This window comes from Rhinoderma darwinii, chromosome 1 (assembly GCF_050947455.1).
Source record: "Rhinoderma darwinii isolate aRhiDar2 chromosome 1, aRhiDar2.hap1, whole genome shotgun sequence".
Lineage (NCBI taxonomy): Eukaryota > Metazoa > Chordata > Amphibia > Anura > Rhinodermatidae > Rhinoderma > Rhinoderma darwinii.
In genome coordinates this window covers 92,523,971-92,546,696 of record NC_134687.1, presented here as the reverse complement: position 1 = coordinate 92,546,696, position 22,726 = coordinate 92,523,971, and the positions used below count along the sequence as shown (strand labels likewise).

At 41.3% G+C, this 22,726-nt stretch overlaps 1 protein-coding gene across 1 annotated transcript in view; it reads left to right on the top strand.

The window, feature by feature from the left end:
* The window catches only part of WWC2 (WW and C2 domain containing 2), a 200,643-nt gene that overhangs the window by 127,841 nt on the left and 50,076 nt on the right, over positions 1–22,726 (top strand). The window contains exons 12-16 of the mRNA XM_075860208.1: positions 6,191–6,314; positions 7,124–7,195; positions 8,716–8,799; positions 18,082–18,274; positions 21,686–21,844. Of these exons, the coding sequence (XP_075716323.1) occupies positions 6,191–6,314; positions 7,124–7,195; positions 8,716–8,799; positions 18,082–18,274; positions 21,686–21,844 (632 nt within the window). The remainder of the gene's footprint in view (positions 1–6,190; positions 6,315–7,123; positions 7,196–8,715; positions 8,800–18,081; positions 18,275–21,685; positions 21,845–22,726) is intronic.

Sequence of the window (22,726 nt, the reverse complement as noted above, 5' to 3'; positions counted from 1 at the left end):
CTACAGGGGGCCGTGTGTGGCAGATAAGCCTCGGATTTCAAACGCAAGATCCACGGGTTGGGATTGCCTATTCAAAATCTGACCCGTATGAATATAGCCTTTCTGTTTGTGTTCAGCTCGGACCTTTACTTGATGGCAGACCCAGGTAAATGGATCTTCACTAAAAATAGTTGAGGCAAATCAATCCTGCCAATTGCCTCATAAAGGGAATCATAAAGTAGTGACAACGACCCTGATTCCATTGCTGGGTCACTTAATTTGCAATAATACGTTTTCATGAAATCTCAGTTTATTTCCCACAATGAGAGCCGAGCCTATTCATGAACTGTGGCTCCCCCCACTCGCGCCGCTGAGTGACAACTTCTTCCCCATACTGTGAAATGGGTAGAAAACGGTTATCAGCAGCGATAGACGCAGCTCATGAGTCTTGTGGTCTACATAGCATGTACAAACTATGCTGTCATTTATTTAGAGCTTACCTAACTTTTCAGGTGACTTTTCTGAATAAGCTGTCATATGTGCGTACTTCAGGAATAATTTCTGACCATTATATGACTTTTGTATTCCGCATTTTTAAACAGTTTTCCCCTCTGCAGGCTCTCTAATTCTCAGTTGTCTCTGAGCTAGTGTATAGAGCCTAACTGCTATCATGTCTTCTTTATACTGCACACAGAGAAGAGGAGAATCCTGCTCTCCTATCTCTATCTAACACACACACACACACACACACACACACACACACACACACACACACACACACACACACACACACACACACACACACACACACATATAAATATATATATAACCTGCAGCAGCATGGAGGAGATTATACAGCAGTAATGAGCAATGTAGCTTAGAATCGAGCACTGAGGTGAGACCATAACTCTTAGGGTATGTTCACACGGCAACCCAAAATACGTCTGAAATTAGGGAGCTATTTTCAGGCGAAAACAGCTCCTGAATTTCAGACGGTTTTACAAGTGCACACGTTTTTCGCTGCGTCCATTACGGACGTAATTGGAGCTGAATTTTCAATGGAGTCAATGAAAAACGGCTCCAATTACGTCCCAAGAAGTGACATGCACTTCTTTTATGCGCCGTCTTTTGACAGCGACGCGTAAAAATACACCTCGTCTTCACAGAACATCGTAAAACCCATTGAAATCAATGGGCAGATGTTTGCAGACGTATCAGAGCAGTTTTTTCAGGCGTAATTCAAGTCTGAAAATAGGCCGTGTGAATATACCCTTACCATGAGCTGCAGCACGTCTGTGTGCATCTTTCTCACTCTCCTCCTCCTCCCCTCTCTATAGACTTCTATGGGCAGCAGTGTGTCTCTGTCTCTCACATTTTTTTTTTTTTTGCCAAAGTGCAGCACAGTTTATTATTAAAAAATAATGTAGATTCTCTTGTACATTCTCTTTTCAGTTGATCAGCCATTCATGGGTTGTCTGCCATCTTGGTTCCTTCTTCCTCTCTGATATGGTTCCCCTAATGCAGCCTAGATTTCCCATCATGCCTTTCGCACTTGCTCTGTTTCCTAACTGCAAACTGCAGAGTTTGTGTATTCCTATGTGATGCATCTTCAGCCTGTCTCCCCTACCTCCTGCTTGTGATAGATTTCTCTTTATCAGCTCTTACAGGCAGGAGAGAGGGGAGAGCAGTGTGAATCTGCATCTCATAGAAATTTACTGGAATCTGCACACCGCTCACACAGATAGTATAGACCAGGGGTCACCAACCCATGGCTTGTGAGCCACATGTAGCCCTCAAGCCCTTTCTGTGTGGCTCGCGGACTGTCTGCTAGAATGGAAGATCTGCAGAGGTTTAGCAGACAGTTAGACAGAGGAGGAGGAACCAAGAAATGCTGTGATGTTGCTATGGCTACCTCCTCCTCCAGCGTGTAACGTTGCCTACACTACACGCGATTAGGAAGCTGAGCTCCCCACTATATGGCTGGTATGTACATCATCAATAATGGCATGGTATGGATCCTTATCTCTTCCCCCAAACCCATTACCTGCACTCCTCCACACTCTCGTCCAGTAAGGTTGTGTAGTCAGATGAGGGCAGGTCACAAACACATGGAGGAGGGCAGATAATAGGTTGGGTGAGGAGCCATGCTTATATTTGAGGAGGGCAAGTATAGCGGAAGCATAGTTTTTCATCTACGAGAGAAAAAAAAAAGCTCCTTTATTAAAACTTAAAGGGATTGTCTGTCGCCTTTCTCTTCAGCCTGATCTGACATTGGGCATTGATAAATGCTGCTGCAAATTGAGCGGGACAGTCGCCGAGGCAACCATCTGATGCCCAGCAAGTTTTATGTACTTGTCTATTTAATTAGAATAGGGCACGATCCTTGCCGGGTGTCTGACAGTTGCCTCGGCAACTGTCCTTCCCAGCGTGCAGCACTCTCTCTCCACGCCCAACGTCATATTAGGCTGAAGAGAGAGGGGACGGATAACAAACTTTTACTATACATTTAGAACATTAAAATAAACACTGCACAAAGATTACTCAGTAAAAAAAAAAAAAAGGAGGAATCGCGTGCAAAACATATTAACATTTATATGCGGCAACACAACAAAAAATAATTTTTGGGAAAAGGGGGTTTTAATCGTGCAAAAGTAGTAAATCAAAGAACAACTTTGTAAATTTGGTATCGCCATAATTATACTAACCTGGAGAATAAAGTTATCATGTTATTTATACAATACTGTGAATACCGTAACTTTGAAGCTCAAAAAAACAACTTGCGGAATTGCGGTTTTTCATTCTCCCCAAAAAAGTTGGTAAAAGATTTATGTATCACCAAATGTTGCAATTAAAATCTCGTCCCGCCAATTCAAGCCCTCATGTCTTTGTTTACGGAAAATAAAGTTTTATATTGGCTATGTGGCTTTTTACGATCTTTTTGCGTTGGACATGTCTCGTGACCCTCTCTCAGTGCTAATTCTAGCTCTCAAGGCAAAAAAGGTTGGGGGCCACTGGTATAGACAGTCAGGGGAGGTTTATAACTCTGCAGCTAATCATTGTATTGACTCACATATTATATTATATCATATCACTGCACTCCTGGTCCTTTAGAGAGGGCACTAATCATTTCTTCAACAGCGCTATATGCATTGGGAGCATACATGGGAACAAGGAGAGTGGAGCTAGGTGGGCAGGGGTCTCAGAGCTGCCAGGAGAGATTTGATTGGTGATTATGCAATCCTGTGGCTCACGGGAAGTCAGCCACACAGGAGAGACTGACATCCTGTCTACACATGAGAGTATGGTCTATTCTGGTGGTCAGACTGGGGATCACATGACACAGCTGCCCATAATGAAAAGTTTCAAAAGGTATAGATGCAACTGAGCTGGGAAGAACCAAAGGACACTGCCAGAATATTGCTGGTGATTTAGCATGATTTATGCATAAATGCATTTATTTTTTTGCTTCTTTAACACTGGGCATTGCCTACTTAGATTCATTGTCTGGTGCTGTCAAGGCAGTTGGATGTGCGGGGTGTCTCCTATCTATAGATCAGGCTGGGTGAATTTATTCCTCATGCTATAAACATTGTAGCAAATGGTTTCTGAATCCCCTGACTCGGCTACATATAAGGGCCTGTTCACATCAGCGTTCGCTTTCCGTTCCGGGGTTCCGTTGGAGGTTTCCGTCGGGTGAACCCCGCAACGGAAAGTGAAACCACAGCTTCCGTTTCAGTCACCATTCATATCAATGGTGATGGAAACATCGCTAATGGTTTTCGTTCGTCACCATTCTGGCAGGCTTCCGGTTTTCCGATGGAATCAATAGCGGAGTCGACTCCGCTATTGATCCCGTCGTTAAAACGGAAACATGCCGGAATGGTGACGAATGGAAACCATTAGCAATGTTTCCGTCACCATTGATATCAATGGTGACGGAAGCTATGGTTTCAGTTTCACTTTCCGTTGCGGGGTTCACCCGATGGAAACCTCCGAAGGAACCCCGGAATGGAAAGCGAACGCTGATGTGAACAGGCCCTTATATGGGTGTACTAAGAATACAATGTTTGGTTCACACGTGTGTCCCATTCTTAGAGCTATTACAATCCTCCTTTCCTGCCATTAATGGAACACAGGCTCCTGCTAGTAAGATGTGTCCGAGTGACTGTGAAGTCCTCCCGGAGTCCGTGTCTGTCATTGCCAGAGTTTCAAAATGGCTAAATCTATTCCTGTGGGTAATCAATAAATCATGTCACCACCTTCAGCCCATCACACTGGAAAATATAAAAATGCTTCTTTATCATTAAAAGGGAGAAAAATCAGCATTCTTCTGTTATACCTTAAAAAAGACATACAGCAATCAAATCGGTAATCTAAAGCCAGGGAACTTTAAACATCTTAACAAGATGTAAGGGCTGTGCTCACATGGGAGCACAGTGCATTTCAACATACTTTCTCGCTGGTGGATGAAAGCCCCGCTTGGAATGTCAGAATTGCGTCTTTAAATAAAGGCTTTTGGCACACTGCGGGGGACCAGCCTGTGAATGTGGGTTACAGATGAAAAGTAACGAGGTGCAGCACATGGTGGAATACAGTTATTGGGAAAATAAAGGGTTCCTTTGACAAGTGTAGATGTAACCAACGGGGAGGTTTTTTGAGTGTTTGTGTTTTCAAATAAAATGAGAATCCCTTTTAATGGTGTAAAGAGGATTTGAAAGGAAGTTGCTCTACTCCCAAAACAGTTTAAAATAGTAATACTAAAATATGTTCTAACACTATTAGTTTCCATGTTTTTCAAAATGTTTCCAAGATGTAATGAGGTGTTTCTTCATACTTAAAAACAACCAACCTAATTCACATGTGCGTTGGAGGCTCCATTAGGGGACTCTGTCGCATATTCCGCCAAAAATACAGTGCTAGTGTTTCCAGTAAAACCATGGACGCCCTGACGGAACCCAATAAAGTCAATGGGTTCCATCGGGCGGGCGCCGGCAGTCTCCTTTGTTCAATGGAACCTGCGCTTCCGGCAGTTTCGTTGTACTGCTCCTCTGATGGAGGAGAACAAAGGAATGCCGAACGTAGGTGTGAACAGGGCCTTCGTTTGTGTATTGGATAGAGCTATCAAAAGATTTTAGTTAAGCACTCCTGGACATGGACAGATCAGGCAACTAAATACATACCTTTTAACATTTGAATACCAAATTGAGTGATTTTGAGCCCTGCCACTGCTCCAATAAGAAATGCCTCCAAAATAGAACAGAAATGCTTCTTTTTGTACTAATCTGCATAAGCCTGTCCCTTATGTAGTCCACTTTGTGGGAAATTCCCATGAAAAATGGGACTGTTGGAAGGCATGCAAATATTGTGATGAGACTTCTGTATAATTCAAGTTACACAAATTCCCAGTTCCCATTGATTGCAACCAAAGTTTGTCATCTGTAACTTAGGAGTGACTTAGTGTTCCAGTCAAGAATTGTGTGTGCAAGAGTGTGTCCGCCCAAGTTGCCCTTTAGGCCAGACTTTGGTTACTCCTTTGATGCAAATCCAAGGTTTTCCTTTACAACATGTTCATCTGTAATTCTGAGTTAGGCAAGTCTAAAGTGTAACTATCATTCCGCCACCTCCATAAAACAAGGACTCTTATGGTGTTAGAAGCTTTGCAGTAAAGTGTGTGTGTGTGTGTGTGTGTGTGTGTGTGTGTGTGCGCGCGCGCGCGTGCTTATTACCTTGTCTTCCCATTTTTCTGCTGTTTTGACCTCGTCTATGCGCCCTTTGCCCCTACCTGCATGGCTCTCCAGCATCTGCTAGTACATTGTGTACGGATGCCGGTGCCCTCCGTACCCAGAAACCTTTGCACGTAAAGTCAGCACTCCCAATACTGCCACAGACAGTACTACGGGAGTGCGCACACTGGGAAGGAGAGGAAGAAGTCTGTATATACTGCTACCCAGTACGGTCTATACATTTTATATGGCAAATTTTATATGCAACAAAAAGGATTTGTTTACTAGGAGAATGCCACGTAGCAATGCCGGATAGAGAGTAAAATAAAGTAGGTACTGAGCCAGAATTTGTAAATATTCTATATGTGGAAGTTATCATTCTACAAATCTGGAGTTCGATTGTAAAAATTAAATGATCGTGACCCTTTAAGCTGGCTAATATCTTAAAATCTGGCTTATTTATTTATTTTATGTATTTTTTTACACAGATGTTGACTTTTCAAGAAAGTCTGCTGGTGACATCCAGGAAGGAAAGGCGGCTTGCGTTTCTGCTGCAGTTTCGGACGAGTCTGTTGCTGGTGATAGTGGTGTATATGAAGCATGCATAAAGCCGTAAGTGTTAACGTCAATGTCAGTGTATTTGATGACTGCTCTTGCCTATCTTTCCCTAAGAAGCCGTCTTTCTCACTCAATTTGACATGTAAGTATTTCAAGACAACTTTTAAGGACATGCCCTTTGATCCGTGATCTTGATAAGGTTTCATCAACATTTATATTATTCATAGTTTTTATTAAGATTTTTTTTTATTTATTCCAGAAAATAAGGAAAGCTAATTACAAAACCTCTTTCTTGGTAAAACCTCAGATAAGGTATATTAGATATCTGTTATGGGAGCTCTGCCATTGATTTTCCAGCTACTAGTCACTGGCAGCTGGAAGTTCATCTCCTAATTGATATTTGTAAATTGGAACGGATAATTTAAAGGTATGTTCACCTAACAGATTTTTCTAGTGGAAAAATCCGACGTGTATTCTGCCGATCTTCCGCTGCAGAAATCCGTGGCTGGCCTTTTGGATTCTGCTGCAGTTTAGCACTTTACAGACGAGTTTTCCGCACAGAGATTATCCCCATTCAATGGGGACAATCTGCTTGTGGATTCACACGCTGTTTTCGCTGAAACATGTCGCTTCCTTTTATTCAGTTAGTCAGTTTGCTGTTCAGCACGCTGAATATTCCGCGCTGTCTAAACAACTGGGCGGTTTCCCATTGACATCAATGAGAGTCTTGTTAGTGACAAAATTCATTCTGACGCGAAAAACGCATCGGAAACTGTGTGAAAAGTATTTTGTGTGAACAAGAACTTAGGTTCTTTGGTTGCATGTTTGTTTTAATTTTATGGCATTCTGTATTTGTTTGCCAGGCCTTGTGAAGATGCTGCATTTACAGAAGATTATCCAATGCTTGGGGCAGCTGAAGTACAGTTAACTCTGAGGTGAGTTTTACAATCTTCCGGAATTCTCATTCCTCGTTTGAGAATAAATCTGTATTATTTTAACAGATGTTACTGGAAGCATATAGGATTGTTTTAAAGAGGCTCTGTCACCACATTATAAGTGCCCTATCTTCTACATAATGTGATCGGCGCTGTAATGTAGATAACAGCAGTGTTTTTTATTTCGAAAAACGATCTATTTTCACCAAGTTATGACCTATTTTAGATTTATGCTAATGACTTTCTTAATACACAACTGGGCGTGTTTTTACTTTTGACCAAGTGCGCGTTGTGGAGAGAAGTGTATGACGCTGACCAATCGGCGTCATACACTTCTCTCCATTCATTTACTCTGCACATAGTGATCTTGCGTTGTTCACTATGTGCAGCCACTTACTCACACATTAACTTTACTGAAGTGTCTTGACAGTAAATAGACATCACCTCCAGCCAGGACGCGATGTCTATTCACAATCCCGACACTTTGGTAACGTTTGTGTGTGACTTACAGCGCAACAAGCGTAATCTCGCGAGATCACGCTGTAAGCGGTCATTTACAGCGTGATCTCCATGTGCTGTGTGAGTAAGTCACAAACAAACGTTACCGAAGTGTCGGGATTGTGAATAGACATCACGTCCTGGCTGGAGGTGATGTCTATTCATTGTCAGGACACTTCAGTAAAGTTAATGGGTGAGTATATGACTGCACATAGTGAACAACGCAGGATCACTATGTGCAGAGTAAATGAATGGAGAGAAGTGTATGACGCTGATTGGTCACTGATTGGTCAGCGTCATACACTTCTCTCCACAACGCCGACTTGTTCAAAATTAAAACACGCCAAGTTGTCTATTAAGAAAGTAATTAGCATAAAGCTAAAATAGGTCATAACTTGGTGAAAATAGATCATTTTTCTAAATAAAAAACACTGCTGTTACCTACATTACAGCGCCGATCACATCATGTACAAAATAGGGCACTTATAATGTGGTGACAGAACCTCTTTAAGCTTTTGTGTTCAACAAAATCTTCTCTTTCCCTTAAATCTGAATCATGATAATAATTGTCTGAACACTTATAGACGTTAGAATCTACACAAAATTATCTTTCTACCAGTTAGACCAGGACTTTTCAACCTTTTTCTCCTGGCACCCAGACCCAGATAGAACATAGTTACACCAGGGCCTCACTATTAGTTATTAAAGTCCATGCTAAAATTGTATTTCAATTCATCTTTCATTGATCGCGTGAACCTAGGGTTAGAGTAAAATAAGCAAAATGTGAGTCAATTATGTCGCTATACCAAAGATTGCTGCAGACAATGAACTGCACAGCTTATGATCAATTCTGTCAAACTGCCCCCCCGCCCTCAGCTGCCCCTCACCAGGAATAGGTGGGCACATCACCAGTGAAGCCCACCTTACAGTTTAGGGAGCACTGAATTAGCCTAATATAAAAATTTGGGCTTTGATGTTTTATGGTCTGTAAAATTCAGGAGTTCATGTTCTTATTTCTTTAGATATGATCCAGGAAATTCCAGCTTTGTGATCATTATTGGAGAGGCGAGGAACCATCCTTCCCGAGTCCAGTACGGCTCCAGAGTGTAAGTATAATCTTGTGTGTAGTCTGCAGGGTGTCCCCATAGAACGAAGTAACAAAGCTCTTCTGACTTTTACTAGGTGCCTATCATTTGGGTTTGACCATTTTATAATGAGTAGATAACCATGTAAGCAACCTTTCTTAATGCCTCATTGACAAATTTATATTATTATTTTGCTTACTTAAGCTGGTTATTACTGCTTGCCGACCCATGTTTTGTACGCTCGTCATGAGCAGCAGGCATTAGCCTTGCGATCATGCACGGCGCAGTTGCTGTAACACACAGCCACAGCCCCAACCCCACTCTAACATGGAGATCAGAAAAACCTCTAATCTCTGTCATTTATCCCTTTATATGCCGGGATTAGCGATCAACGCGGCATATTAAAGGAGAGACTGCAGGACCTCCCCTTTGATTGCGTCACAGGAATTCCCATACCTTGTATGGGCAGACAGTCCAGGCTCTATTGAGGGCATACTTATATATGGCCTAACAACTGTCTGTGTACTGTCAGTACACAGTCTAATGTACTGGCATATAGATATATGCTAGTACATTATAGTTAAAAAATAAAGTAATGTTAAAAAACTAAAGACACATATGCACATTTTTTTTTTACAAAAAATAAACTTTAAAATTGAAACCATAACACATAAAATAATATAGGCATATTTGGTATCCTCACAACCCTAACCATATGTACAATAAATGTAAAACATTATTGACAATGATCGGTGTATTGCATAAAGGAAAAAAAAAAATTCTGAATTTTTGACAAATATATATATAAATTAAACGCTAATGCATATGTACCCAAAATTGCACCTACGTATAGCCTCCTACACAGGGGCATCGCTAGCACTGGGCCTTCCTGGCCAAAGCCCTGGATCCCCGTGAACTTCCACATTCGGGTCGCAATTGCACCGCATCTGTAAAAGTTACTATAGTAACTGGGGCCTATGTAATAAAAAATACAGGCCCCTGTTATAGTAACGACACATACCCATTATCTTTCCTGAGCGCAGCAGAAGTCCTCACATCTTCTCGCGTCACGACGCTGTGCGCCTCAGATGTAGTTACTACGCTAGATGGTGTTGTGACATCCGCTGCACCCGGAGCTGGAGGTAAGTGTAACGTTACGGTTGGCTGGGGTCCTGTATCTAAGCCTGCCTTGTGGTAAGCTTAGATACAGGGTCTAACAGACCGTGTCACACATGGACCCTGTACCACATGCTATTCTTGGATACATGGCCCATGTCTGATCCTGTCTGATGGGCCCTGTATCTAAGTCTGCAGTCTGCGCTATTGGTTCCGTCAAAACAACGGAACCCTGTCACAAAGGTGACCAACGGAAACCATTAACAACGTTTCTGTCACCATTGAGATCAATGGTGATGGAAACGGAAGCTAAGGTTTTCCTTTTGCCTTTCCATTGAGGGGCGTAACCTGACGGAAACCTCAGACGGATCCCTCAACAAAAGGGCAACGCTGATGTGAACAGGCCCTTAGTCTTATAGATATGCTATCTCCGATATATATGTAAAAAATACCGTATTTTTTGGACTATAAGATGCAGTTTTTATCTTCGAATCAGTGCTGTAATCTTCTGCTGCGTCTTATCTCCTGAAGGCAAACAGATGCCAGGAGCAGGAGACTGAGCTCGGAGCTTCAAAGGTCCTTGCAGTGCAGTGTACTGGAAGCTGCATGTCCTGTGCTGTGTGTAAAATATCTCTGTGTTATCTGCTCACTGAACAGTAACATCTTACACACAGAGTTCTGTCAAATCTGACTGTTCAGTGAGCAAATAACACAGACATTAGTACACACAGCACAGTAAATCTATGCAGGTACTGATCTGCAAGGACCTTCTAGCCACTCCCCCTCCTATGTACAGAGCAGCAAGAAGAGCAGATTCAACACCATTAACCACTGCCTCTCCACACCTCTTACGTCTGGTGAGTTCAGGGGAGGGTGAGAGCGCTATAGCTGCCAATATCTTGTATTTCTGTGTCTGACATTGTCATGGGGCACTGTGGCTGGCATTGTATTGGGGCATTGTGGTACCCTATTGTCTCAATTTCACCCAGGAAATGTACAGTTTAAGGCAAAACCTTTTTTTTTCTCCTATTTTATGCTACAATTTATGGCTGCGTCTTATGGTCCAGTGCGTCTTATAGTCCGCAAAATACGATATATGCCTCGGGGCTTGTCCCCCTGATCTTTTAAGACCCTAGCAACGCCCCTGCTCATACAGCTATGTCTAACAAAAAATAAATAAGCTGTGCCTGTCGGAATGCAAAGAGGCAAAATCAAAACATATGTCTTGTCCTTAAGACCAAAATTGTCCCCGTCCTAAAGGAACTAAAGGAGTTTTCAGCAGATATGTCGTTGTAGTTAGAGTAAGGGTATGTGCACACACACTAATTACGTCCGTAATTGACGGACGTATTTCGGCCACAAGTCCCGGACCGAACACAGTGCAGGGAGCCGGGCTCCTAGCATCATACTTATGTACGATGCTAGGAGTCCCTGCCTCGCTGCAGGACAACTGTCCCGTACTGTAATCATGTTTTCAGTACGGGACAGTAGTTCCACGGAGAGGCAGGGACTCCTAGCATCGTACATAAGTATGATGCTAGGAGCCCGGCTCCCTGCACTGTGTTCGGTCCGGGACTTGTGGCCGAAATACGTCCGTCAATTACGGACGTAATTAGTGTGTGTGCACATACCCTAACAATCCCAGGTCCAGAAGTGGTGGATACGTATGAAAAGGTCTCTGGCACGTCATCTCTGTGTGAGTGACAATTCTGGATCTGCATAAGGACATTCAGATCCAGTGTTCTCATCCAAGGGTGGCATAAAGCGCAGCTAAGCACGTATTCATTAATGGTCATCATTAGTCAAGAGGTTTTTAACCCACCAGGACCACAAAAAGTTAATAATCTAATTTATCAGTCATTCAGATCGCAGTTTGACTGTAGAGGCGGCATCTGCCCACTTTGACTACTTCTTCAACAACCTTCAGGAAAAGAGAAAGAGAGTTCCCTTCATGAGCAGAGTTGAAGGAAAAAAATCCTCTCAAGTACTAAGTGCTTTGTGTTTCATTGGATATCTAAGTTCAAAGGGTAGAAAGCATATACAATGGAGACTGCTGTTATGGTTGATGTCTGATTTATCTCTTTCATCTTAGTATTGCCTTTCTTGATTGCAGCTACACATGCTTTTTTTTTCTTTTCTTGAGGATTAAAAGTCTTGTAAGCACTTAAAAGCATATAAAAGTAATAGTAACTGAAAACGACATTTACATTTCTCAACCACATCTCTATTTGTGCGGCTGTGAGAGCATTGCTATGATAACAACCTGTATCAAGCACAGATGTTTAGATTTTACCTACTTTTCTCTGTGTGTACAATATCCAGGGATCCACAGGAAATGTTTAACAAATTATACCACTTCATTTGAACCCATCAGACATTTAAAGGGAATGTGTTGCCAGCAAAACATGTTTTTTTTTTTTTTAATTAAACAGTTAGTGTATAGGTGATTAAACATTGTTCTAATTTTTTATATTTTTTTCACGAGTCAGGAAATATTATAAATTGGATTCAATTTATAATATTTCCCAGCACTGGTCACTAGATGGAGCCATTCCCAAAATTGCAGCATTGCATGTGGTAAAGCAACCACATTGCTTTATGCTGCAAAATTGGGTAAAAATCCCTCGCTCTAGTGAGCTCTCAGAATCTCCCCCTCCTTTATCCTGGCTAGTGCCGGGATAAACGAGGGGTTTGAACGGTCTAACCTCCTACACTGTGTGTCGCCATTTTTTGAGCTAACACAGAGTGTAGAAGGTTAACATACAGTAGTAAACACACTGAAACACGAACATACATAGAAATAACTTACCTGCTCCAGTCGCCGCCGCTCCCTCCTGTCCATCCGCTCCGTCTGCTGCCGCTGCTCCATGTGCACAAGTCCGGAAGCCGCGACCGGAAGTAGTAATCTTACTGTCCGGCCGCGACTTCCGGTCCACAGGAAAATGGCGCCGGACGGCGAGCATTTCAAATTGAACTGTGTGGGAGCGGCGCATGCGCCGTTCCCACACAGCGGCGTACACGAAAGTGGATGGAACGGGCCCCGTTCGCAGTCCCTATGGGACTGGAGCTGCCGTATTCCATGTCTGTATGTGTTGTTAATCGACACATACAGAAATGGAAAAAAAAATGGCAGCCCCCATAGGGAAGAAAAAGTGTAAAAATAAAAAAAAGTAACACACAAACACACAAATGAATCCAAACGTTTTTAATAAAGCACTAACATCTTTAACATATTAAAAAATTTTTTTTGGTGACACTGTTCCTTTAAAGAGGCTCTATCACCAGATTATCAAATCCCTATCTCCTATTGCATGTGATTGGCGCTGCAATGTAGATAACAGTAACTTGTTTTGTTTTTTTTGAAAAACGATCATTTTTGGCCAAGTTATGAGCTATTTTATATTTATGCAAATGAGCCTTTCTAATGGACAACTGGGCGTGTTTTCTCTTATTTCCAACTGGGCGTGTATTGTGTTTTTAGCAACTGGGCGTGTTTTCTCTTATTTCCAACTGGGCGTGTATTGTGTTTTTAGCAACTGGGCGTGTTTACTTCTTTCACTGCACAATCACGCTGTGCTGTGGATCATTCTGGGCTGGAACAATGAGAAGTGTATGACACTGATTGGTCAGCGTCATACACTCCTCTGTACAACACCCAGTTGGTAAAAAGTAAAAACACGCCCAGTTGTCCATTGAGAAACTCATTAGCATAAATCTAAACTAGCTCATAACTTGCTCAAAAATGATAGTTTTTCAAAATAAAAACCACTGCTGTTATCTACATTACAGCGCCGATCACATTATGTAGGAGATAGGGCACTTATAATGTGGTGACAGAGCCTCTTTAACCCCTTAATGACCGGGCATGTTTGTACCTTAATGACCAAGCCAGATTTGTCAAATCTGGTATGTCTGACTTTATCAGAGAATAACTCTGTGAAAGTTTTGAATATCCAAGTAATTCTGACATTGTTTTTTCGTCACATGTTGTACTTTATTTTAGTGGTAAAAGTAGACTGATACGATTTGCGGAAATTAATTAAAAAATAGAAAAATGGAAGAAATTTTGTAAAAATTACCATTTTCCCCTATTTTTAACTGCAATATGTCACATATGTACATACATACTGTACAATTTTTTTAATTAAATATATATTTCTATCTCTTTACTCCATTTTGGCAGCACTTTTGAAAAAATAAAATAAATTTTCAGCAATTTAGAGGACTTACAAATTGAATAATAATTTTTTAAATTTTGAAGTACATTTTGTTTTCCTGCACCAAGCCAGGTTTTCAGAGGCTCATAGGTCTCAGAGTGATGGAAACCCCCACAAATGACCCCATTTAGAAAACTAGACCCCTTAAGGTATTTACCTAAGGGTATAGTAAGTATTTTGACCCCACAGTTTTTTGCTAAATTTAATACATAGCAGGTGAAAAAAAAAATAATTTCACTTTTTTTCATAAAAGTATCAGTTTGAAGACCAATTTCTTTGTAAAGCGACCATGAGAATGAAGAAACACACCAAAGAATCTATCACCCTGTTTCTCCTGTTTTCAAAAATACCAACATTGTGGCCCTAATGCGCTGCCTGGACACACGGCAGGACCCAAAAGGAAGGGAGCACCCGGAGACTTTCAGGACTCATATTTTGCTTGAAAATGTTTTAGGCCCCACTGTACATTTGGAGAGGCTTTGAGCTGCCAGAACGATAGAAACTCCCCATAAACGACCCCATTTAGAAAACTAGACCCCATAACGTAATTATTTAGGTGTATAGTAAGTGTTTTGACCCCACAGTTCTTTTCTAAATTTAATGCATATCCGGTGAAAAAAATAATAATGTCACTTTTTTCATAAAAGTATTAGTTTGAAGACCGATTTCTTTATAAAGCGACCGTGAAAATGAAGAAACACACCCCAAAATCTATCACCCTCTTTCTCCTGTTTTCAAAAATACCCACATTGTGGCCCTAATGCGTTGTTTGGACACACGGCAGGGCCCCAAAGGAAGGGAACACCCGGAGGCTTTCAGGACTCATATTTTGCTTGAAAATGTTTTAGGCCCCACTGTACATTTGGAGAAGCTTTGAGCTGCCAGAACGATAGAAACTCCCCATAAACGACCCCATTTCGAAAACTAGACCCCTTAAGGTATTTATCTAGTGGTATAGTTAGCATTTTGACCACACAGGTTTTTCGCTAAATATATTGAAATTAGTCTGTAAGAATTAAAATGTACTTTTTTTCTGAAACAACATAGAAATTTTTATTATTTACAAGGAATAACGAAGAAAATGCACCCCAACATTTGTAAAGCAATGTCTCCCGATTACGACAATACCCCATATGTGGTAATAAACTGCTGTTTGGACCCACAGCAGGGCTCAGAAGGGAAGGAGCGCCATTTGGATTTATGATTTTGCTGGAATGGTTTTCGGTGCCATGTCGCATTTGCAATGCACTGGAGGGACCAAAACAGTGGAAACCCACCAAAAGTGACCCCATTTTGGAAAAACCTTCAAGGAATTTTTCTAGGGGTATAGTGAGCATTTACACCTAAGGGTCTTTTGCAGAGTTTATTAGAATTAGGGCGCGAAAATTAATATCAACATTTTTTCCACTAAAATGTTGCATTTTCTCATTTTCACAAGGGATAAAGGAGGGAAAAAACAACCATTTTTTTATAAAGCAATTTCTCCCGAGTACGGAAATACCCAACATGTGGTCATACGTTTTTTCATTAGAAATGAATTAACCCTTTCAGGACTGATCCATTTTTTGCTTTCATATTTTAGATTTTCCCTCCCCGCTTTCCAAGAGCCATAACTTTTTTATTTTTCCATCAATAGAGTGGTGTGAAGGCTTATTTGTTGTGGGACAATCTGTAGTTTTCATTGGTACCATTTTGGGGTACATGCGATTTTTTTTGATCACTTTTTATTAAATTTTTTTGCAATCCTGAGCAAAAAACAGGAATTCTGACACCGTTTTTTAGGTTTTCTTTTTGCGGCGCTCACCGTACGCTATAAATGACATTTTTACTTTATTCTGCGGGTCGGTACGATTACGGCGATACCATATGTATATAGGTTTGGTCCTTTTTTTTAGCGTTTGCGCAATAAAATGACTTATTTATAAAAAAAAAAATTTCTGTGTCACCATATTCTGAGAGCCATAATTTTTTAATTTTTTAGTCAAAAAAGCGGTGTAAGGGCTTGTTTTTTGCGGGACGGATAGAAGTTTTTATTGGTATTATTTTCGGGTACATGCGACTTTTTGATCACTTTTTATTTATTTTGGGAGGGGTGGTGACCCAAAAAATTGCGATTCTGTCGTAGTTTTTTATTGATTTTTTTTGGGGTGTTCATCGTGCGGGAAAAACAACATTATAGTTTTATAGTTGGGGTCGTTACGAACGCGGTGATACCAAATATGTGTACTTTTTTAACGTGTTCATTTTTTTTCTATAATAAAAGTCTTATTATAGGAAAAAAAGCATTTAGTGTTTATAGAACTTATAACTTTTATTTTTACACTTTTTTTAAAACATTTTTATTACTTTTTTTTACTTTTTTTACTTGTCCCACTAGGGGACACTTAGTCTTGCAGCTTTGATCGCTGCTAGAGTACATTACACTACACACGTAGTGTAATGTACTCCAACTGTCATTGTGACGTGACTGTCACACTGACAGGAAGCAGAGGAGGAACGGCCGGAGGCTGTTCCTCCGAGGCTTCCATGCATGGCAACCCGGAGGTCATTATCTGACCTCCGATTGCCGTGACAAGCATCGGTAGCCCCCACGATCACTTCGTGGGGGCTGCTGATGTGCTTCAAACCACTTAAATGCGGCGACTGCAATCCGTCGCCGCACTTAAGGGGTTAACTGCCGAAATCAGCGGCGATGGTCCGCTGTCCGGCAAGACTGATGTCTCAGCTGTCTAGGACAGCTGTCAGCGCGGGTCTGTCACTCTGTGTTTACACAGAGTGACAGTTTGAAATGCGGACGAAAATGAACGTCATGGTGCGGGAACTAGCAGCCGACCACGACGTTCATTTTCGTCCTTGGTCGTTAAGGGGTTAAAGACCTTTATGTGTATTGTTTGTGTGTGTGTTTTTTATTTGGACTCATTTGGCTTTTTCTGTACTTCCCATAGAGTTGTATGTAGCACAGCCAACACGCCATACAGCTTTTCCCCACTGCGTACATGCTGGTGGGTAGGGATAAGAGACTGGGGTGCTTAGTCCTATCGATCGGTGGGGGTCTTAGGGGTTGGACCCCCACTGATCTAACATTCATCACCTAAATAGATGTCAGTAGAAACATGGACCTCGACTGAATCTGTAATATCCTATTGTTTTCCAGGAGATAAGTGACATAAAACATAACACATAGCAAACATGTGATAAAGGGTACTATAGCTGACCATAATATTTAGATAGCTGTTGCCTGAACAATTGTTTGGACGACAGCAAGGACTCCCCCATTAACATTCACATTGTCTTAATGGTCATGTTATATGCAATAATGGACGTACAATACAAGGATGGACATTGTCATGTGAAAAAGATATTTCTTAAAACATTTTTCCTAATATAGTACGTCTCCCATGGGAAGTTTCGTCACTATGAACGAAACGTCATTGCAGCGAATTATGGCCCAAGTCATGTGATGTGTAGAAAGTGACATAGCTCACCTTGACCAGGGAAAGGAGGATAATTTGTAAGATTATGTAAGAGTTTTTTTTTTTATCTCAGTAAACCTCTTTTAATACTTTAAAGTGTAGCTAAACGTTTGTCAAACTTCTGACATGTCATAGTGACATGCTTTTCCGGAAAGCCGATGTATCTGAGTACGGGCTCATAGACTTTGTATTGAGTCTGTACACTGATACATTTATTTCCGTAAAAAGCCGAACAGACACGAAGCGGCTGAGCGCTCACACGAGCACTTCAGCTGCTTAGTTCTAGCTATTGGTGGGGGTCTCGGTTCTCGGACCCCCACCAATCCAAACGCCTGACATGTCACTATGACATGTCAGAAGTTTGTCAAACATTTAGCTACACTTTAAGCAGTTGAGTATGGTGGTATATTGTCCTAGAAAAAAGGAGACGAATGGAGTAGGACTGTTTAAAGAATACAATGAATACTAACTTAACCACTTTTTTCCCCACTATACAGCTATATCCGGGTTGCAATTCTCCCATCATCAAATGACACCAGCTGCCTCTTTAGGACCAAAGTATACCTTGCTGCGGAGTCTATACTGTTTAATGAGCTATTCAGAGTGTCCATTTCACAAAGTGTTTTGCAGCAGAAGACCCTGAGAGTGGACGTGTGTTCGGCTGGAAGGATCCATCAAGAGGAATGCTTGGTATATGACTTAAATCACTTTGCTTGGCCTGCTTGTGTATTCTCTCACTCACTGAGAACCCTTGAAATCTATTACTACTGAAGTGGATTTCTGTTTACGGGTCTGTGTAGCTTTCAGAAATTGTTAGCATGTCACTGCCTGAGGGTATATATTAGAGACGTGGTGAAAGCAAACGCTTTAATCAAGTATCATTTAACTGAGGGAACAATAATTCATTGAACTGCATGGCGCTGTTTCCTAAGCAGTAACTGAAGGGTTCATTCCAATATACAATGAAATCAACACTTATACAGGTTATGTCATTCATTACTTTCTGCTCATTGAGAAGAATGGAAACTTTCCTGCTATACATTTAGTTATAGGGCACTTTCAAAGAGGCTCTGTCACCAGATTATCAGTGCCTTATCTCCTATATAATCTGATCGGCGCTGTAATGTAGATAACAACAGTGGTTTTTATTTTGAAAAACGATAATTTTTGAGCAAGTTATGAACAATTTATGCTAATTAGTTTCTTAATAGACAACTGGGCGTTTTTTACCTTTTTACCAACTGGGCGTTGTAAAGAGAAGTGTATGACCCTGACCAATCAGCATCATACACTTCTCTTCATTAATTTTTAGCTGTACTCGCAGCACAGCGTGATCTCGCGAGATCACGCTGTTCTGTCACATACTCCCGCGTTAACTTTACCGAAGTGTTTTGAGAGTGAATAGACATTGCCTCCAGCCAGGATGCGATGTCTATTCACACTCCCGACGCTTCGGTAAAGTTTCTGTAGGACTTACTCACACAGCACAGCGTGATCTCGCGAGATCACGCTGTGCTGTGTTTAAGTCCCACAGATATGTAATCTGTGCGGAGAACATCAGGGCATAATAAGAGGGTATAATAATGCGGTAAATAAATAATAATCCACAGATGTGGGGCCAGTGTCACACTAATCAATAAAAAATCTTATCCGCTTTTGGATCGCTCTGCACATTTTGCGTAGCCATATTCTGCGAGCCAGAACTTTATTTTTTCTCCACCGGAGCTGTGTGAGGGCTTATTTGTTGCGGGACAATCTGTAGTTTTCATTGGTACCATTTTGGGGTACATGCGATTTTTTTGATCACTTTTTATTTCATTTTTTGGCAAGCAAGGTGACCAGAAACCAGCAATGCTGACAATGTTTTTTATTCTTTTTTTTTTTTTACGGTGTTCACCATGCGCTATAAATGACAATTTTACTTTATCCTGCGGGTCGACACCATTACGGCAATACCATATGTATATCGTTTTTTTATGCTTTGCAGCTGTCTGCATAATAAAATGACTTTTGTTTCAAATAATTTTATTTCTTGTGTCGCCATATTCTGAGAGCCAAAACTTTTATATTTTACCGTCAAAAAATCTGTGGGAAAACTTGTTTTTTGCGGGACGGGCTGTAGTTTTTAATGGTATAATTTTGGGTAGATGCAACTTTTAGATCAGTTTGTTTTATTGTTTTTGACTAAAAAACAGCAATTCTGGAATGTTTTTAAATTTTTTTTTACGGTGTTCACAGTGCAGGTAAAATAGCGAGATATTTTTTATAGTTCGTGTCGTTACGGATGCAGTGATACCACATGTGTACTTTTTTTTTCATGTTTTTTCCTGTAATAAAAACTTTGTATGGGGAAAAAGCGGTTATTGTTTTTTTTAACGTGAAACGTTTATTTTTTTTAATTTATTACAGCATTTTTATTAACTTAAGCTCTGATCGCTATTCTAATGCACTGCACTACCTACATAGTGCAGTGTATTAGAGCTGTCAGCTATTCACTGACAGCAAGCCTGCTAGGCTTCGACTCCCGGTGGGGCCTAATAGGCTTCCGTACTAGGAGGCCATTGTTGGGCTTCGGGTGCGATCTAACCACCCAGATGCAGCGATCACTTTTGATCACTGCATCTAAGGGGTTAATCGGCCGGATGAGAGCCTAGCTCCGGTCCTGGCCGTTAGAGCAGGATGTCAGCTGTGACAAACAGCTAACACCCGCGGCCATGGCAACCATCACGGGTAACGACTTGCTAGAAACCACCTAGATGCAGCAATCGCTTTTGATCGCTGCATCTAAGGGGATAATTGTCCGGATTGGAGGCTAGCTCCATTCCTGGTTGTTACAGCGGGGTGTCGGCTGTAATATACAGCCGACACCCGGCGGTGATGTTGCTGGCTCAGCTTCTGAGCCAGCTCCATCACATACACGTTCTCAAGGAGCTGTGATTGGTCAGTCTGCTGGCAGGGGACCGCTGTGATTGGTCCCCTGCCATCTTACTGTGCCGATCAACTGTCATAAACAGTTGATGCCACAGTTCTGTTACCTTGTCCTTTGACAGGGGGACAGTTGTTAGCCAGGATGCACCAGTACGTCCCGGTGCCTTAAAACACTGCAATACAGGACGTACTACTGCTTCCTGGTGCGCTAAGTGGTTAAAGTAAAAAAATAAAAGCAAAATATTTGCATCATATTGGGGCCAAATCTTTACGCCCATGACTAGCCTTAAGCCGGGCATAGTAATAATTTTTTTTCACTAGTACGATGCAATATGAGCATTCCAGTATTTGTTGCAATCTGAACAATGGTTAAGAAACGAGCATACACGATCAGATATTTACCATGGAAAATTGTTCATATTGGTTGAAGTGCCTGACCCCTGCGCTGCCTCACACGCACTTATGGACAATAGTAGAGTAAACTTTACAAATGTATCTTTTACCGTTAAAAACGTTGTAAGCATTAACAAGTGTTCCGAGCGATGGAGCAGAGTTTTTCGTAAGGGCAGTCAGAACCAATCATTTTTAGTACTATAGAAAAAAAAAATTAATTAATGATCATAATCATCGTTACATCTATGGCGAGCTTTAACCCAGCCTAAAAAAAAATATCAACTGATGGACTTGAAAACTTTGCAAATCCAATCTGTAATTGATATTCATCTAACTGGAAAGATGGGAAATAGGAAAAAAGTCTGTGTATTGAGTGAAGGGGATAGCTTTAGATTTGCTTTAGACATTGTAATGCACAGACCAGCACTGCTTAGTAGACCTGTCATTCAGTAGAGCTGCATCTTGATTTCCACAGGCACTTGCTTCGAATCCAACGCAGGAATTACTTCTTTAAAGCAGACACCGTTTTTTATTGATCGGAGCATGTCTCTAGGCGAAAAAAGTGAAAACTAAAATTATTCCTTTTGACCTGTGCTGAACGAAGACCCAGTGGACTCTATTATAAAGTCTCTCTGGGTGTTGTTGGCAAAATCGTCTGAAACATAAAAATGTATATAAATTTAAGATGCTGAAAGACCTTTTCAGTAACTGGCTAGTTTAAAAGTAGATTAAAGTAAATGTGTCCTTATTTTTATCTATCTTTCTCTCGTCACTGTGCAGGCTGGCATCCAGATCAATCTGGCAGACCTGTCATTCATAAACGAAGTATATACTCGGTGGCACACATTGATGCCCTGCAGAGCCATTCATCATCCAAAGGAGACTACTGAAAAGTCAGTATTCGACACGGGCAAAACGCGGCCTGCAGCTTTGGACTTGGTAAGCTACTGATATTTAATGCTTTTTCAAGTTTCCCGATGCTCTATGGATAAGAATAGTATACGGTCATTAAAAATATTTATGTACCCTGTAAACATATTGACAGATTCTTCCTCCGTTTTGCTTCATGGAGGTCCTAGTAGTATAGTGCCTCTACTGCTTTGTGATTTTTTTGTTTTTTTTTAAAACCGTTTTGTAGCTTTGCTTAACCCCTTAATGACCGGGCCATTTTGCACGTTAATGACCAAGGATTGTGTATGTGTTATTTGTTTTGACTCTTTTACTAAATAAAACCACTTTTTGGGCAAAAAAAGTAGTTTTATTTGATTTTGACTGTCATTTATTTTTTTTTCACAAACTTTATTTAACTGATTTACATTTTTATTTTTTTTAGTCAAACCAGGGGACTTCACTATGCGATCTGCTGATCGCATATATAATGCTTTGATATACTTAGTATACCAAAGCATTATTGCCTGACAGGCATTTGCTGAAGGCAGACATAGGGGGTCTTTGTTAGGCCCCCGGCTGCCATGGAAACCCGACGGCGACCCGCGATTTCTTTGCGGGGGCGCCGATGGGATGACAGAGGGAGCTCCCTCCCTCTGTCAAACACGTTAGATGTCGCTGTCACTATTGATAGCAGCATTTAATGGGTTAAAATGACGGAATCGGAGCGCACTTCGATTCCGGCAGTTGAAGCAGGAGCCAGGCTGTGTATAACAGCCGTGCTCCTGCCACTGATCGCGTGGGTCCAGTGGCAGTACCCGCGCCATCACAGGACGGATATATATCCGTCCTCCTGCGCGAACTAGCAGCTGCAGAGGACGGATATATCCGTCCTTCGGCGTTAAGAGGTTAATTCCTAAATATCAGGTTAGT